The sequence below is a fragment of the Solanum pennellii genome, chromosome 3, assembly GCF_001406875.1.
Source record: "Solanum pennellii chromosome 3, SPENNV200".
Lineage (NCBI taxonomy): Eukaryota > Viridiplantae > Streptophyta > Magnoliopsida > Solanales > Solanaceae > Solanum > Solanum pennellii.
In genome coordinates, this window is record NC_028639.1 from 74,830,410 (window position 1) to 74,847,813 (window position 17,404).

The following is a 17,404-nucleotide window of genomic DNA, read 5'->3' on the forward strand; positions in this document are numbered from 1 at the left end:
AGGTTAAATGGATAGGTATATTTTGATCTATAAACTTCATCGAAAGAGGTCAAAATCTGAAAATCATCATAATTGAAAGTAAAAAATAAAAAATCACCATATTCAAAAGTAAAATTTTAAAATTATACCAAAACAAGAAGCAGTTTTTTTTATAAAAAAAAAATGAGAAGAGGGGAAGGTAGTAGGCAAGCTATTAAATATTCCGGCAAAAAAAATAAAAATAAAAATTGGTCCTATTTTTTTATTTTTTTATGTGGGCTAGCTTATGTTACTATTCCAAGTCGTTTCACATCCTGTTGGAAGGTAGTAAGGAAGAAATAAGAAGAAGTTTGTTGGAAGAGTAAAGGCAACTGAAACATAATTTCCAGGAAATGTTTTAGACATTTTTCTAACTATACAAGTCCACTCTCCCCGTTAATAAATTACTAAATTTATATTGACTCATTAAATTATTCAGGTAGTAACGACCATCTCTCAATTACTATAAATACAGCTTTCGTTAAGCCACCATTAACCATTACACAAACACTATCACTTTTCATCCAACGTCCAATCAACACAATGGAAGGTACTACCTGGACTGCAACTGCAGTTTTTCTTGCTACTCTGTTTCTTTTGTTTCTCTCCAAATTTCTTCGCAAGAGGAAACTCAACTTACCTCCAGGCCCAAAACCATGGCCGATCATCGGAAATTTAAACCTTATGGGTACCCTTCCTCACCGATCCATCCACGATCTCTCCGTCAAGTATGGACCCATTATGCAACTACAATTCGGGTCTTTTCCCGTCGTAGTTGGCTCCTCTGTAGAAATGGCCAAAATTTTCCTCAAAACCATGGATATCAACTTTGTTGGCAGGCCTAAAACCGCTGCCGGAAAGTACACTACCTATAATTATTCAGATATTACATGGTCCCCGTACGGATCCTATTGGCGTCAGGCACGTAGAATGTGCCTGATGGAATTGTTCAGTGCAAAACGGCTTGATTCATACGAGTATATTCGGGCTGAGGAACTTCACTCTGTTCTTCATAATTTGAACAAATCATCGGGGAAACCGATTCTGCTGAAAGATTATTTGACGACTCTGAGTTTAAATGTTATTAGCAGAATGGTATTGGGGAAAAGTTACTTGGACGAATCCGATAACTCGATTGTGACTCCTGATGAATTTAAAAAGATGTTAGATGAATTGTTCTTACTTAATGGAGTCCTTAATATTGGAGATTCAATTCCATGGCTTGATTTCATGGACTTGCAAGGTTATGTTAAGAGGATGAAAGTTGTAAGCAAGAAATTTGACAAATTTCTGGAGCATGTACTTGATGAGCATAACATGAGAAGGAACGCAGTGGAAAACTATGTCGCTAAGGACATGGTGGATGTTCTATTGCAGCTTGCTGATGATCCAACTCTGGATGTTAAGCTGGAGAGACATGGAGTCAAAGCATTCACTCAGGTATTCACTTTATTCTTATAATTAATGACCATATATATATAACTTAAAAGTCAAATAAAAATAAATTGGAGTAACGTTTTTCTAAAAAGGATACATAGCTACAGGACTTTTGTCATTCTTTAACACTCCAAGTTTTAAAAGAAGTCCACCCATCTCATTAACCACCGATGTGGGACTTTTGTCAATCTTTAACACCCAAAGCCTTATAAGGAGTACATAGCTATAGGACTTTTGTCATTCTTTAACAGTAATTTTCTCATTTAACCTTGCACTGAAGAATCCCTACTGCAGTGCTCTGCTCCACTTTATTGAATATGGATGCAGACAAGATATTGTGGCCCAAAATTTGGTTTATCACTTTTCAACAAGAAAATGAATATACTCTTAATAATTGAAGTGGATCAATGATAGTGTTATAGAAATGATATCACATCCACTTTCTGTCTAAGTAAAACGGACAATTTAAGGTGGTCCATTTGTAGCTATTTTAGAAATAGAAAGTGACTACTAAAAGAATATAAATGAATTTTGTAGCTAAATAACAAAAAATTACGGCTCTAATACTATTTAGCACCACATTATAATAAAGTTATTAACTATGATTAGCGAGAAAGTTCATAGCTAGTTAGGTTATTTGTAGTTGTTTCTTATGCTTGATTAAAGTTGATGAGACGAGATTAAAATGTGTATTGTACAATCAGGACTTGTTGGCTGGTGGAACTGAGAGTTCAGCAGTGACAGTAGAATGGGCAATTTCAGAGCTGTTAAAGAAGCCAGAGATTTTCAAAAGAGCTACAGAGGAATTGGATCGAGTAATAGGCCAAAACAGATGGGTAAAAGAAAAAGACATCCCAAATCTTCCTTACATAGAGGCAATTGCAAAAGAGACTATGCGTCTGCACCCCGTGGCACCAATGTTGGTGCCACGTGAGTGTCGGGAAGACTGCAAGGTAGCTGGCTACGACGTTAAAAAAGGAACCAGGGTCCTGGTGAGTGTGTGGACTATAGGAAGGGATCCAACATTGTGGGACGAGCCTGAGGCTTTCAAGCCCGAGAGGTTCCTGGAGAAGTCCATCGATGTCAAAGGACATGATTTTGAGCTTTTGCCATTCGGAGCTGGGAGAAGGATGTGCCCTGGATACAGCTTGGGTCTTAAGGTGATTCAAGCTAGTTTAGCTAATCTTCTTCATGGATTTAACTGGTCATTGCCTGATAATATGACTCCTGAGGAACTCAACATGGAGGAAATTTTTGGGCTCTCAACACCCAAAAAGTTTCCACTTTCTGCTGTGATTCAGCCAAGGCTTTCATCAAAACTTTACTCTGTTTGATTCAGCATCTACTATACTATGGTTCCATCGAAACAGCGTTTCTTTATCCAAATACTTTAGCTAAACAAACTCTAGCTATGGTCCTAATACTCTACTTTTATTTCGCTTTTGCCCCTCAGTCACCTGGATTTGCTTATATGTTTGTATCACTCAGGATGTGTTAATCAAGGTTAAGAAAAATGAATCAATTTCAATATTTCTGTAATGTAAGAATGTTTTTGGAAAGATTTCACATCATGAGTTAGCTCTTTTATTTTAGTTTTCAGAAAGTCAGTCATACTACTTTAGTTCATTATGATGAAATGGAATATGGATTTTTGTTGAAGCCATTCTTCTATCTATCGTTCTAGTTTTTAGTGAAGCGACTGTCTGATATCCCATCGTGTAAATAGAATGATTATCAGCATGGTCCCTATTATCATATCCTTGTTAAATATTTTAGATATTAGACTCCTCTTATAACTCAAACAATACTAGCAAAGGCAGTCAAGAAGAAACAAGTATGTATTTGTCTTATGGTGTTGTGGATAGGTCACAATCAGTTGTGAATTAGGAAAGTAAATCACGCAAGTTGTTCATTAATTGATATATCAAGTGTATGAACTTCCTTAAGAATCTATTTTTCTTTTTTCAGTTTCTCTGGTGATTGGATGGTACTGGTAGTTGGGGCACTCCACTGTGTGGTGACACACTTGAAAGACATGTTAAGGGTCCTAAGCTATGAACTTGTACTACTTTATTATTCGTTGTAATAGTTTAACGTAAAATCGAATAACTTTTACAAATTTTAGAATATGTAAGAAGTGTTCATTTTATTATCACCCATCCCATTCATTTGTCATTAAAAATCATGTAGGGATTAAAATAAGAGTCACTAGTCAAAGTCGAGGTAAACGTCAGATCAATTCTTCACAAAATTTGGTAGGAGTGAAAATTAAAGTTACAGGTATTTAGTAGAATTTTCAAGAGCAATATCTTTGATATTTGTACTTAAGAAAAATTTAAACAATCTTGACTATATGATATTTAAGGAAGATATTTGTAGGAAAGATGACAATCATTCCTACACAAGTATAAATAGAAATGACCTTAGTCATTTGTAACCAATCCAAGAGCTACTCAAATCATATACTAGTTCTTTTATAATAATTAATAATTTTTTTATTATTCAAAAATACTCATTCTCCTTTCTAACTTTTTCTTCTTTAACTGAATCTTTCGATCTAAGTTAATTATTTTGAGCTAGCAGAAGGATTTATCGATTATACTTTTGTTTTACTATTAAGGTGCAATCAATCACGTACCAAATTGGAAGACTTTGACATTTTTGTACACGTAATTTCTAATTTAAAGTGAAATGCACAAACATATAACTTGTTATTGTGTTATAAGATCAGTTCACTCTTTTATATAAATTAATCGTATAACTAAATTTTAAATGACAAATGTTACCTAAAAAATAAACCACTCGTTCTACTTATTAAATTCTACTTGTTTAACACACTGTTGAAGGTAGGGAGGAAATAATAAAAAGTCTCTTGGAAAACCAAAGGCAACGGAAACATAGTTTCCAGGACATTATTACACTTTTTTTTCTCTTTCATTCGGCGTACGATATCTATATTAAAATCAAATTAAATTCAGATAGTACCAAGAAAATTTTCATTGGGATAAAACGCTTCCTAAAAAACGACTCTATATCAAAAAGCCTCAAACTCAGAATCTCTGTTAAGTATGAAGCAATAGTTATCGCTCCATCACAAATTTTGTTGGTACTCTCTCTATTGAAGTGACAGAAAAATGTTCAACAATCTATTAAAGAAAATAGTTGTCCCAATATATATATGTGTAACACATGGAGTATATATATATATAAAATATCTATCGATTATTATTCATGTAACACTTAGACCATCTCTCCATTACTATAAATACAGCTCTGGTGAAGCCATAAACAACACACTCCAAACAATTAGCACTTGCAGTCCTGTTCCACTACAAACAACATAATGGAAGGTAGTAGCTGGACTGCAGTATTTGTTGCTACTCTGTTTGTTTTGCTTCTCTCCAAATATCTTCTCCAAAGGAAACTCAACTTACCTCCAGGACCAAAACCATGGCCAATCATCGGAAATTTAAACCTTATTGGCAGCCTTCCTCACCGATCCATCCACGATCTATCGGTCAAGTATGGACCCATTATGCAACTACAATTCGGGTCTTTTCCCGTTGTAGTAGGCTCCTCCGTTGAAATGGCAAAAGTATTCCTTAAAACCATGGATATCAACTTTGTCGGCAGGCCTAAAACCGCTGCTGGAAAATACACCACCTATAACTATTCCGATATCACTTGGTCCCCGTACGGATCCTATTGGCGTCAGGCACGTAGAATGTGCCTGATGGAATTGTTCAGCGCAAAACGGCTCGATTCATATGAGTATATTCGCGCTGAGGAACTTCATTCTATTCTTCATAATTTGAACAAAACATCGGGAAAACCCATTCTGTTGAAAGATTATTTGACAACTCTGAGTTTAAATGTTATTAGCAGAATGGTATTGGGAAAAAGTTACTTGGACGAATCCAAAAACTCCATTGTAACACCCGATGAATTTAAAAAGATGTTGGATGAATTGTTCTTACTTAATGGAGTCCTTAATATTGGAGATTCAATTCCATGGCTTGATTTCATGGACTTGCAAGGTTATGTTAAGAGGATGAAAGTTGTAAGCAAGAAATTCGACAAATTTCTGGAGCATGTACTTGATGAGCATAACGTGAGAAGGAACGCGGTGGAAAACTACGTTGCTAAGGACATGGTGGATGTTCTATTGCAGCTTGCTGATGATCCAACGCTAGAGATTAAGCTGGAGAGACATGGAGTTAAAGCATTCACTCAGGTATAACCACAATATACATAACTTAATTAAACTCAAGTAATTTTCATTAACCAACCACTCCACTCAGGACTCTGTTGATATGGCCAATGACAAGATATTGTGTGGACCCAAAATTTAGCTATCGTTTTCCAACAAGAAAAAGGAATATACTTGTAATAATTATCTATGATAATGGCATCACTTCCACTTTCTGTCCTAGTAGGAAAAAACTACTGTTTTATCTTTTTTTAGCTAAATAACAAAATCTGTCTCTATGACATGAGTAAAATCAGGACATGTTGGCTGGTGGAACTGAGAGTTCAGCAGTGACAGTGGAATGGGCAATTTCAGAGCTGTTAAAGAAGCCAGAGATTTTCAAAAAAGTTGCAGAGGAATTGGATCGAGTAATAGGCCAAAACAGATGGGTACAAGAAAAAGACATCCCGAATCTTCCTTACATAGAGGCAATTGCAAAAGAGACTATGCGTCTGCACCCAGTGGCACCAATGTTGGTGCCACGTGAGTGTCGGGAAGACTGCAAGGTAGCTGGCTACGACGTTAAAAAAGGAACCAGGGTCCTGGTGAGCGTATGGACTATCGGAAGGGATCCAACCTTGTGGGACGAGCCTGAGGCTTTCAAGCCCGAGAGGTTCCTGGAGAAGTCTATCGATGTCAAAGGACATGATTTTGAGCTTTTGCCATTTGGAGCTGGGAGAAGGATGTGCCCTGGATACAGCTTGGGTCTTAAGGTGATTCAAGCTAGTTTAGCTAATCTTCTTCATGGATTTAACTGGTCATTGCCTGATAATAGGACTCCTGAGGAACTCAACATGGAGGAAATTTTTGGACTTTCAACGCCCAAAAAGTTTCCACTTTCTACTGTGGTTGAGCCGAGGCTTCCATCAAAACTTTACTCTATTTAATTCAGCACTGTTTGTTTGATTTGATGCCCTGTTTAACTACTTTGTGATCTTGTATCCTTTTATTTGCTTGGAAGTGAACATCACTCATAATAATAATAAAGAATTTAATTACAAGTTGAAACATATCTCTTATGGAAACAATGTATTTCTTGTTTCAAAAATAATTCATCACATTTCATTCCTCCCAGTACAATTTTTGTTATACGAATCCTCTATTCTGCCATGTCATTTTAATACCCAAAGACAAGGGGGGTCATTTTCACAAATACCATTATCTTGGGGTGATGTTTAATTTGTGCTCTCTAATTTTATTTTTCCACTAGATCAATGTTCTTTTTTAAATCGATTTTATATGGTTATATTATACGAGGATAAAATGTGACATGAAATCAACCTATGGAAGCACTAGTTCGAAGGTGTCAAACCATGCCAACTCTAACTGAAGGGGTCAAAAGAGACTACAATGAACTTCCACTTCCGTTAAGGAAGTGATCTCAAAAGATTGGTTTAGCTAAAGACGCCTATATTTTTATCTTTTATGTTGTTTATTGTTATGACGATGATACGATATGAGATTTAACTGACGAAAGGAAAATTCATATAACCAACCCCCCGCCTCATGTAAAATTGAACCATTCAACATCTGAATGAATGACTAACAGAAAACCATGTTAAAACACAGACGACTTCAGAAAAACTGATCTTTATTTGACAATGTACAAAACAACAAAACTAACTCCCAAGTGCCTAATTCTTCCCACTATTGAACAAATAAAATTATAGCCAAAATACAATCAAAATCCACTACTTCATGCAAACGCTACCACAGAAAAAACTGCAATGACATTGGGAACCACCCGCCCTCTCTAAAAATCCCAACCCACCCGCATACTGAAGCACATAGAACTAACTGAAAATCCTTCCACTGTTAAAAGAAGACGGGACCAGAGAGCAACTCAAAGGCGCTGTAAAAAATATTCCCTTGCGGCGTTGTAAAAATAAATACAGTTACACAAAAACGCCTTCAGCAGCCTTCACTGTTGTGAGCAGCAAAATTGTGATAATTAACATTTTCATATCAAGAAACTGCTTCCGCAAATTTACACCTACCAAATGAGAGCATAAAACAGATTACAACATAGAATATGAATAGGAGTTTCGAGTTCACCAATAAAAGCATTCTATTTGCCATACCTCGCTGTCCATGAGACTCGACAAATAATATGTACAGAAAAGAACCCTGTAAAATGAAAAATAACAATATTATAAAAGAGTCGTGCAGAACAAGTACATGAAGCTATTAAACAAGTATAGCATATACATTGGGACACGTACCTGTTGACAAAATTATTTAACCAGGACAACTGGTTACAACAAGAAGCAAATAGGCAACAATAAAGTGATTGATCTCATCGCAAGGAAATGCTATCTAAACACCAAGCTTCCATTCTGTTGACGTCTCAAATTTTCAATAAGTGACTGGTAGAATGATTTCAGCGCTTTAATATCACTACCCTGCTAATAAAAGCCAGAACAATACAAGGAAAAGTCAGTAAAAGCAGATTATCCATTCTGTTTGCTTGTACATACTAATGGAGGTTTTATTCATAACCAGCCCTTCAAAAAAACAGGAGGATTCCAACACTGTGATCTCTACTTCTCCAGTTCTTCAAACAGTGCTTTCTGAACAGATGGTTCTGTCACCATCCTTACTAAAATTTAATTCAGCATGTCAAAGAAAAAAGTACAATACCTGCACTTTTTGACAATACTGCTCAGCTAAATCTTGAGGGCAATGAGCACTTTGCAAGCTTTTTGATACAAAATGAACAAGAAAATCATTGCCAAATTTCTCAAACATGACCTTCTGAACCAATACAATCTCGCCAAAAAGAACAAGCTGCCATGGTAATTAAAGAAACAAGAAAAGGGAGATCAATTATGCAACCCAGGAATATCAGATTCTTGCAATCATATTACTATAGCAAACATCAAGTATGATTTTGCAGATCAAGAAAATGAGGCAATCAGAGAGATCAAGTAAATTGCTGCAGCAGGAAGAAACAGGAGATATTTAATTGGTCCATCAAATGCTATTTCCAGAAGGGGAAGGCCACAAATAATATCAGCCACATGACAATGAACTAATTCACAGTAACAGCAACATATTCATATCAAAGCACTGTGTGCTCATATTGTTGCGCCATAACAGATAACAGACAAGATTGATAATGTTAGTTTAGACTAGCCAATGCACCAACATACCGTATTTGCATCACGGAACTCAAAGGATTTGTCAAGGACACTGTACAGACAACAGTTTGTTGCAAAGGCCTCCATCACAAAACTTCGGAAACCAGGCACCTGGAACAGAGAAGACATTTTACATACTAATAGACACAATTGATCTTTATTGCTGCAGTGAAGCTCAAAGACAGTTTCACCTTTTCTTCACCATATGGACTCGCACACCAGTCTTTGATTAGTCTTATAAATATCTGTACACATGCCTGAAAGAAGCGTAAGGAATGAAGTTCCAATAAGTGGGCTATAGCATATTTTTGTGAAACTCCTTAACACTAAATAGCACAAGTAGACCAATGCTAAACTAACCTTACGAACAAGGATATCCTTGTGATTACAGGATGCATGTAATATCAGCTGCATCATCGGATCCAAGTAAGCCCTACTTTTGGAGGAAAGAAAAACTGATGATAGATCATGTGTAGCAATCACATGAAGGTAAGTGTAAAATGTCCTCTGAAGTTCCTGTAGCTCACGGATTTCCTGAGATGACATACAACTATCATGAAAGGACAGTACAAGAAACTATAAAAAGAAGCATCCTCTGCTCCAAATGCAAATACAAAATCCAGGATATACATTAGATAGTAATAATCCAACCAGGATTATGGTCTGCTTAATTCAAGCTTTTAAGATATTTCCTATACATCGGTCGTATCCTTTTGCAAAAATGAGTGCATATGCTGACCAATCTAATCTGAATGAAGGAACAATAATAATGCAACTGGCGAGAAACCACAGACAAGGAATCCCAACGTATCTGATAAAAGCTCAATCGCATCAGCAGACATCCTTAGTGATAGAAATGGAAGCAAGACAAATAAGGAAGATTCTAGAGAATAACCATGAACATGAGGTAGCAAGGGATTGCTAGGAGTTGAAGATAGATGAGTACCCAGAAAATAGGGACATGCAAGGGTAAAACAATCAGTACATAGGAAAAAGGGACAAAACAACGGCAGAGCAATTGGTACTAAAACTCGTGGAAAATCCAGCATGAACCAAAATTTATGAATATCAAATGAGCTGGGACTGGTTGGACTATGCATGTGGGAGTTCTCAGTTGACAGCGAATACGTTAACTTTGGTCTTGGACATGGTCATGTAGGTGTTTGTGAAAATCATCTCTTAAGGTCTCTGCTAGAAAATAACTGCAACTTAGACGGTTCTCATGGATAGCAATTAATTAGCCTTCGTATCTTGGGAAAACAAAATTTGCTAATGGATATCACCTTCCCTCTCCCTCTTCTCCACTTGCAAGCCATAGAAAAGAGTGCAGTCCATATACAATACAGCAAGGATGGGCTGAGCTACTAAAGAGTTGCCACAGCTTACTCTCTAGATATTTGTGATGGCAATTCTCTACATACAAAGGATGGGTTCACATACCTCTGTATTGCTTCCAGGACCTGTAGGGAAAGCATCTCTCGGGAGGATATTAAATACTCGGCTAGCAATAGCAGGGTAAACTTCCTCCAGAATGTCTTGAACTCCAGTGTTGAATTTGCAGATAAGCTGATTAAGCAATAGCAAAAAGCCTGCTAGTTCTTTCGGCTGCATTGTGAAACAAAAGAAAGTTATTCTCATGAAGATATCAATCATTGATGTGAAATGAACACCACGCGTATGCTCTCTGAACAAAGTTACCTTCCCATTTTATAGTCTGTTACAATCTCTTAAATATCACGATATCAAACATGTTAACATAGTTTAGTTTACATCAATATAACAAAATCTTTTATATAACATTTGTTGGAACTTGGAAATTTTTGCCAACATAATTTATTCATTGTTTCCAAAATTAGTACTGTTGATTTTTATCAATTTCATCTGTATGCATCTCAATAATGTTGTACTCGTTGATAAATATCATGCTAACCATTTATAAGATTTTACACTTCCCAACATTTCCTAAGCTTGCCTCTGATTTAGATTGAGAAATTCGGTAAAGAGTGGTTGAACATAACCAAGAAATTATGCAAGTCTACCAAATAGAAACCTTGCATTATCTAAAAATTCTTGCAATCTATCTTGCTAGGAAATTAATGAAAATTATATACATAAAAATAATGAAGGATCTACACATGATGCACATTAACCTAGAAAAAGTGTGCAATGAAGTGCTACAAAGAGCCCTGGGCATGAGAATGGAAACGTATTAAATATTAAACAATCATTAAGGATAAATATAAATTAGCAGTTATTATGAGAGAACAGCATCAGGAGATACAAAAGATTTCAGTAAAAGTCTATAACTGTGAGTTTACACCGTGAATCTACCACGGTCATGCTTTTTAAAAAAAAACTGACCTCAGGTGTACTTGTTTACCCTAATCGTGAATGAGGTCTCATGGCGTAATGCTATATGTAGATGATGGATGTGTTTGTTAAGAAGGAAAATATTTTCCTTGAAAGTTCTTTTTTGGAGATTAATTGATTTCTTTTATTGAGGTAAAACTGAATGGGACTGTGATATATGCTCCCACTGCTTTCCTATTAGTTGTCATGTTTTTCCTAACTGCCATTTTTTCTTTCCATTACTACTTTGAATAACTTCACTTGAGCCGATGGTTAAAAGTCTACGTATACACTATCCTCCCCAAACCACTTCTGTGGGATTCACTGGGTATGTTATTGTAGTAAAATAGTTTAGAACATTCTACTTCGCCTAAAATACATACATCAGAAGCAAAATGCATTGCATTTGTCAACATTATTTTTTCACAAAGGAAAATGCAAAGCATTGGCCAATGGTTTGCTCCTCAAACTATGAGCCAGAAGACACAAAATTAAGATTGTTATGGCCAAAATCAAAGTTAATCATACAACACAGACCAAATAGTGAGACATGATATCGCAGTACACTTTCCAAAATATGATTTGACTTTGGTTAAATGTATCATAATGACTTCACCTCACTTTCGGCTAGCAATTGCTCCAGTGCCTTTGGTAGATATGGAAATACAGATGATCCCAGTATGTCCACCATGCGGTGAATGAATGATGTGACCTAGAGGAGTTAACATCATCAGGTAAGGAAATGCATCACCAAAGGTGCATCAAATAGAACAAAAATAACAAGAAATCATACCTTGCACCGCAGGGGTTCTATCTTTGGATATATGATAAGAATACGTAGAAGGACATCCAATGTCTGGATGAAAAAGAAATCAACATGATAAGAATTGATGCAGAAAAGCAATACTTGGATTAGGGCATTATTTAACCACAAAAATTTAAAATCTGTCTCCCTACAACCGGTGCACCAGAAAAACAAATAGTGTAAAAAAAAGGAAGGGGAATAACAACACACTTTGTCATTCACTTATTCTGAGAACAAAGTAAACAACCAAATATCCATTGAAGTATAAAGACAGCTAATCCAGATACCAGCCTCCTTAAATAGACACTACTGAAAGGAGAATATTCAGGATTTCTTCGAATTCTAACAACATACGAAATAATTGACATGCATATTGATAATCAAGTGTGCCAAAATGTATGGTTAGCAGTAGTTGGTAAGCACAAACAGATAAAAACATGAGGTGGAGTTTAGAACTAATCTAGAAGAGCAAGAGAAAAACTCAAGCACCAATCAACCAACCTGTTTGAACATGAGACCAATTGCAGGACGACTGGCAGTTACAAGACGCTCGCTAAAACCCTGACATGCAAAAACATTGTGGCGAGGTTAGGAGGAATAGGCTACAAATGCCGAATCAATCGCCAGTGCTTGAAACATGATATGGTAGTAAGCTCAGCAAGAAGACAGAAATCCCAAGAAAAAAATTGCTTAAAGGCGGCTGTCATATTGCTGAAAATATATTGAGAATTTCTTGTACTTTTAATTTTTAATTTTATTTGGTATAATGTTGTGGATTCGTATAGCCAATCCAAACTTATCAAGGACCGAGGTGTAGGCGTTGCTCTGCATAATGTTCACTGAGATGAATTTATATGTAGAAATATGTTAAGTGAGGAATCTGAGGCATAATTGTTGTTATCAGGTATGGTATTTCTTAGATAATTCATAAAATGCTGGATTGGGAGCAGTGAAAAATTGCATCTTCTTTTTTTCGAAAATGGCAACACTGTGAAGAATTGCATCTTAGCGGCATACATTATAAAGAGAGGTGATTTATTATGAGTTGCTCATGCAAGGAGTTTGGGGAGGACATTAACCACATTTTGCATTGCAGCTTTAAATCAAATATAGAACTTGGATTTCTCTTTGTTCAACAATTCAATGGATTTTCAAAATCTGATGTTGAAGCACTGTCGAGTAGCATGCTATATAAGATTAGCACAGAAAGAAGGGCAGCTTGAAACGCAACAATATCTTTTTTTTGTGGGTTATTTGGTATAAAAGAAATAGAGATGCCCATAGTCATGAAATATATGTAACCAGTACTAGAAGATCTTTTTGTTGTTGTTTTATGTCCATACTTTAAAGGATAATTCCAAATATTAGGGCTACCTTGAGAGACAATTGTGATTGAACTGCAAACCAACTTCTTACATACTTTTGACACCACATTTTTGTGTTATTGATAAAATAATTTGATGTACAAGACTATAAGGATAAAAAAATTATAAGATAATGTAGTGAGTTTGATAGCACAAGTACAAACCTTGCTCAGAGCATTAATGGCCATAATTATCTGCTGGATATTTGTGATCTTTGCTGGAGACTCTTCAGGATTCTGGGCTTTGGCATTTAAGAGCAAATCCTCAACCTGTGAGATGTATCTAAAGTCAGTTCATCTATTTAACAGAAGCAGGTGACCATAAATACTCGTATTCCATATTAAACATGCAACCATACAATGCAAGCACCATTTATACCATTTGAATGCATATGTGCATCAATCAAGCTAATCAAAATCCAAAGAAAATTCAATTTACAGTCTTTGGCTAATGAAATGACCTGCTGACAAAGAGGAGTAAGCAAGGCGGTCAGGTACTCTGACTGCTTTTCAAGTGGTACATCTTCCATTCCAATTAATAAGCCAATCGCCTACAACATGACATGAATGTGAGTAAGGAAGTAGGCCAGCAAGTCGAAAAAATCTCTGATGCACGTGTCCTAAGAACATGACCATGTCTGCAGATCTACCTCAAAAATGTGACTACCATCTTCACAACCTGAGAGCCCCTTAGTGACAGCATAAATTGTTGTGAATTGAGCAACTGTATCTTGCAAACTCTGAATGAACATATCAAGTGAGTAATTTAGAAATAGAATCCAAAGAAAATGAGATCTTCCCACAGACAGAAACTTGGGAGATGAAATGTGGGCAAGGGGGTGGGAAAATCATACCTGCAGAATAGTCTCTATGTAGGGTACAAGTTTTGCTTTGAGCAGCTTCACAATCCTCATGAAAAGATAACTTGCCCTTCGACTCACATTGCTATTTGGATGATGTATGCCTCTTTCATCAAGAAAGGCACTCAAAACCAAAGGTATGTATTGTGTATTCTCCTGAAAAAACTTCATATACCTCGTTACTGTTTCCAAGTAGATAAGTGCAACAAGCCTGTTGTTGTGGCAAGGGAACTTTGTCGACAAAAGCATTGGTATTAGTTCTCCCAAGAGACCATTTCCTGTTTTCATTGTTTCATCACTAAGTGATTCCCCAAAGGCATATAGGAGAGAGAGTGCAGCTTCTATCTCCTCAACATTCACATCTCCATTAGATGCAACAGCACTAGCTAAGGAGTTCCTGATGAAAAGCTGAGTTGCATCAGGTGCTACACGGCCCACACTCCGAAGTAGAACAAACAAATCTTTCCTAAACTCAGTCATCCGATCTTCCTCTTCCTTTCCTGTTTTGTCCAACATATCGAGGTTATTGCGATACGCTGGGTCATATCGGATCTGGGACCGAATAACATCCAGTATCTGACCTACATGAAGTGATTGTGTCTCGGTCAATGGAGCCAGACTCTTCAATGTGCCAACATACCCAGAGAGGAATTGCACAATACTGAAGGTTTCATCAATTTCACAATTTTGCATTACATAGAAAACAGAGGGTAAAACCTCATTCAATAGTTCAGTTGAGACAGCTTTCCCATCCTCGGAGTTCAAACGCTTTGAACACTCCAAAACCTCAGTTGAATATCCAGTAAGTAAAGAAGAAACACTTGAGACCAACTCAGAGTCATTATCCTCTGCTACCAAACCAAAAACCTTTCTAATTTGAAGGCTCTGCAAAAGAGTGAGTTTTGCTTTCGGATCCATGCGCTTAGCAGCAACAGCGTGGATGCAACCAGCAGCAGCACCTCTGAGTTGATCGGGAAAACCACTCACCAACATCAACTCAAATAACAACCCGACAAACGCATCATTTGCTATCAAACCTATGTCGATCCACGAAACATACCTCCTCATAGAATCTAACACACTGCAACATAAATCTGGATCGGAATTCCTGTACATTAGAAGGATATCATACCAAGCCCTAACAACCTGAGAAATACACTGCTGCCTCATTGCATCCTTAATTTGCCCAGCCACAGCCACCTCCTCTTGGCTTCTCGGATAGTCCAAGCTAATAACTTCTTCATCCAATGCATTGAGAACTCGACAAAACATATCAATAACCACTATACCTTTACTAAGATTTGATAAAAAATCAACAAATACAGAAGGCCATATCATCGGATACTCGAAACAAATTAAAGTAACCATAACCTGAGCAAGCTTATTCTTTATGAAAGCTGGACCATCCAAAACTCTTACCAAATTCTTATCATCAATGCTCTCATAACAAGCCAATGAAAACACAGATTTCCGGATAAAGGATTTCTCCTCTGGACCCATTGATGAATACCGAATTCGAAGAACCTCGTGCAGACATTGTAAGCACCAGAACTGAACTTGAACCAGTTTAGAGAAACATAAACGCTCAATACATATACTACAAATTGATGGGGTTTCTTTAATTTGTTGGCAATAGCCAACTGCTTGTGCTTTAAGAGCAGAATCAACTGCCCCAGATTCATCAAAACTTATAAGTATTGCCTTTTCAAGATCATCCATAACTGTTCCTTAAACCCCTAAACCCTAATAAAACCTCAACAATGATCAGATTTTTTATTCAAAAATCTTCCTTATGAATCTGAATAATAACTTAATAATGAATTTGATTAGATACTTAAGCGTTTATTAACATAGATCTTTTGGGGCTTACCTCAAAATGCTTGCGGAAAATTTAATGGTGGGCAATCGCAAGATTAAAGAACTAGGGTTTTGTATTGAACAATGGAGTAAAACTTACGGCCCAGAATTAGGGTTTCTTAATCAAAATCACTGAAAGATTTTTCTGATTTTTTAAAAATTTATATAAAAAATAAAAACTGCGAAGGAGCAGAGACTGTGTAGACTTGGTTAAAGAGGTTGAGGAAGAAGGAGAAGACGGAGGCTTTTGTGAGATCTCTCTTTATATACTTCCTTCACTTGCCTATCAACTCTTTTTCTCTTACCTCCTCTATTTTTCCTTTTACTAAACAAATAATGTGCTTTTGGTTTTAAAATTTCATCTATTTTTAAAAATTATATTCCTTGTTCTCCCACTTAAATTTGAATTCGCGCGAAAAAAGTCTTTAAGTTGATGTTTAACTAAACTTCGGGTTCAAATTTAAATTAAAATCACGTGAAAGTATCTTATGTTGTCGTTTGAATAAGTTTAAATTTGCATAGAAAAATTTCATATTAGAGCAAGAGACTTCTTTACAAAACTGACTTCATGATTCGATTTGAATTTGAAGAATATAAAATCGAAGGTTAGGGATTAGAGTACTTATCACTTTTTTACAACACTATTAGATAATGAAAGATTAAGTTTTCGCCGTTATTGTTGAAAACTTAGGACCATTAAAAATGTATTCTAGATTTGTCTGTCGATCCTAAATTTATCTTGTTACTTTCTTTGATTTGTTTTATGGATTGATGAATATGAAGTAGAATGAGTTCAAAATTATTGATTCAACTTCTAAATAAAATGCATACATTTTTATATGGGAAAAGGGTCAAAAATAGCCTTCAATTTTGTTTTATTGGTTGATTTTATTTATATCAGTAATAAACTTAATAAATATACCCCTCCTTGAATGGAAAGTTTCAAATCAATTAAAAAATTTCGATTTTACTTAAATTACCCAATTTTAATTCAATCCGACTCGACTCACTTAATAACACAACTCATTTCTTTTACCTAAATCAATTTCATTTTCCCACCACCATTATAAAAGCAATCACCCTCTCCCAAATAGCATTTAGAGGAGTGGTGGTAGTAGGATGTAGCTTGACAAACCAAGAAGGCACCAACGCCAACTACATTGCTTGCCCAATTCCTCAATTAATAGCCAACTCGAGGTTGCTTCTGTGTGGGAGTAAGTTAGTAAATGTCGAACTTTTTCAAAAATTAAATGTCTCAAAATAATAGGTTGGCGTGGGGGTGCTTCTACATGAAAATATATTAGCACGAATCGAACTCCTTGAATT

General features: G+C 36.1%; 3 protein-coding genes across 4 annotated transcripts; 2 read left to right on the forward strand and 1 right to left on the reverse strand.

The window, feature by feature from the left end:
- The first annotated feature begins 529 nt into the window (after positions 1-529).
- On the forward strand, positions 530-3,058 carry LOC107012542 (cytochrome P450 71A1-like). The gene is made up of 2 exons (XM_015212412.2): positions 530-1,458; positions 2,160-3,058. Exons 1-2 carry the CDS (start codon positions 562-564, stop codon positions 2,787-2,789), a joined length of 1,527 nt encoding a protein of 508 aa, XP_015067898.1. The 5' UTR covers positions 530-561; the 3' UTR covers positions 2,790-3,058.
- A 1,627-nt stretch (positions 3,059-4,685) lies between these two features.
- LOC107012233 (cytochrome P450 71A1-like) lies at positions 4,686-6,716 on the forward strand. The gene is made up of 2 exons (XM_015212015.2): positions 4,686-5,689; positions 5,962-6,716. The coding sequence occupies exons 1-2, from the start codon at positions 4,799-4,801 to the stop codon at positions 6,589-6,591; spliced, it is 1,521 nt and encodes a 506-aa protein (XP_015067501.1). The 5' UTR covers positions 4,686-4,798; the 3' UTR covers positions 6,592-6,716.
- A 531-nt stretch (positions 6,717-7,247) lies between these two features.
- Positions 7,248-16,365, reverse strand: LOC107015012 (exportin-T). Of its 2 annotated transcripts, none has more exons than XM_015215160.2 (15): positions 14,216-16,365; positions 14,012-14,101; positions 13,823-13,912; positions 13,527-13,631; positions 12,500-12,559; positions 11,987-12,049; positions 11,810-11,905; positions 10,285-10,449; positions 9,205-9,378; positions 9,036-9,101; positions 8,857-8,955; positions 8,345-8,491; positions 7,927-8,109; positions 7,786-7,831; positions 7,248-7,697 (listed from the first exon to the last, which is right to left on the reverse strand). In XM_015215160.2, exons 1-13 carry the CDS (start codon positions 15,938-15,940, stop codon positions 8,017-8,019), a joined length of 2,973 nt encoding a protein of 990 aa, XP_015070646.1. In that variant the 5' UTR covers positions 15,941-16,365; the 3' UTR covers positions 7,248-7,697; positions 7,786-7,831; positions 7,927-8,016. The 2 variants fall into 2 exon arrangements, with proteins under 2 accessions (XP_015070646.1, XP_015070647.1); XM_015215161.2 differs by having other exon boundaries at positions 7,927-8,106; positions 14,216-15,940.
- Between the last annotated feature and the right edge of the window lie 1,039 nt (positions 16,366-17,404).

Bases quoted from the DNA above. Each gene is read 5' to 3' on its own strand.
- LOC107012542 (XM_015212412.2), top strand. From the start codon at position 562: ATGGAAGGTACTACCTGGACTGCAACTGCAGTTTTTCTTGCTACTCTG. The intron at 1,459-2,159 runs GTATTCACTTTA...TTGTACAATCAG, and splicing joins GAGTCAAAGCATTCACTCAG to GACTTGTTGGCTGGTGGAAC.
- LOC107012233 (XM_015212015.2), top strand. From the start codon at position 4,799: ATGGAAGGTAGTAGCTGGACTGCAGTATTTGTTGCTACTCTGTTTGTT. The intron at 5,690-5,961 runs GTATAACCACAA...GAGTAAAATCAG, and splicing joins GAGTTAAAGCATTCACTCAG to GACATGTTGGCTGGTGGAAC.
- LOC107015012 (XM_015215160.2), bottom strand. From the start codon at position 15,940: ATGGATGATCTTGAAAAGGCAATACTTATAAGTTTTGATGAATCTGGG. The intron at 9,379-10,284 runs GTATGTGAACCC...ATGTCATCTCAG, and splicing joins GTCCTGGAAGCAATACAGAG to GAAATCCGTGAGCTACAGGA. The intron at 8,110-8,344 runs GTATTGTACTTT...GGCTTTTATTAG, and splicing joins AGTATTGTCAAAAAGTGCAG to CAGGGTAGTGATATTAAAGC.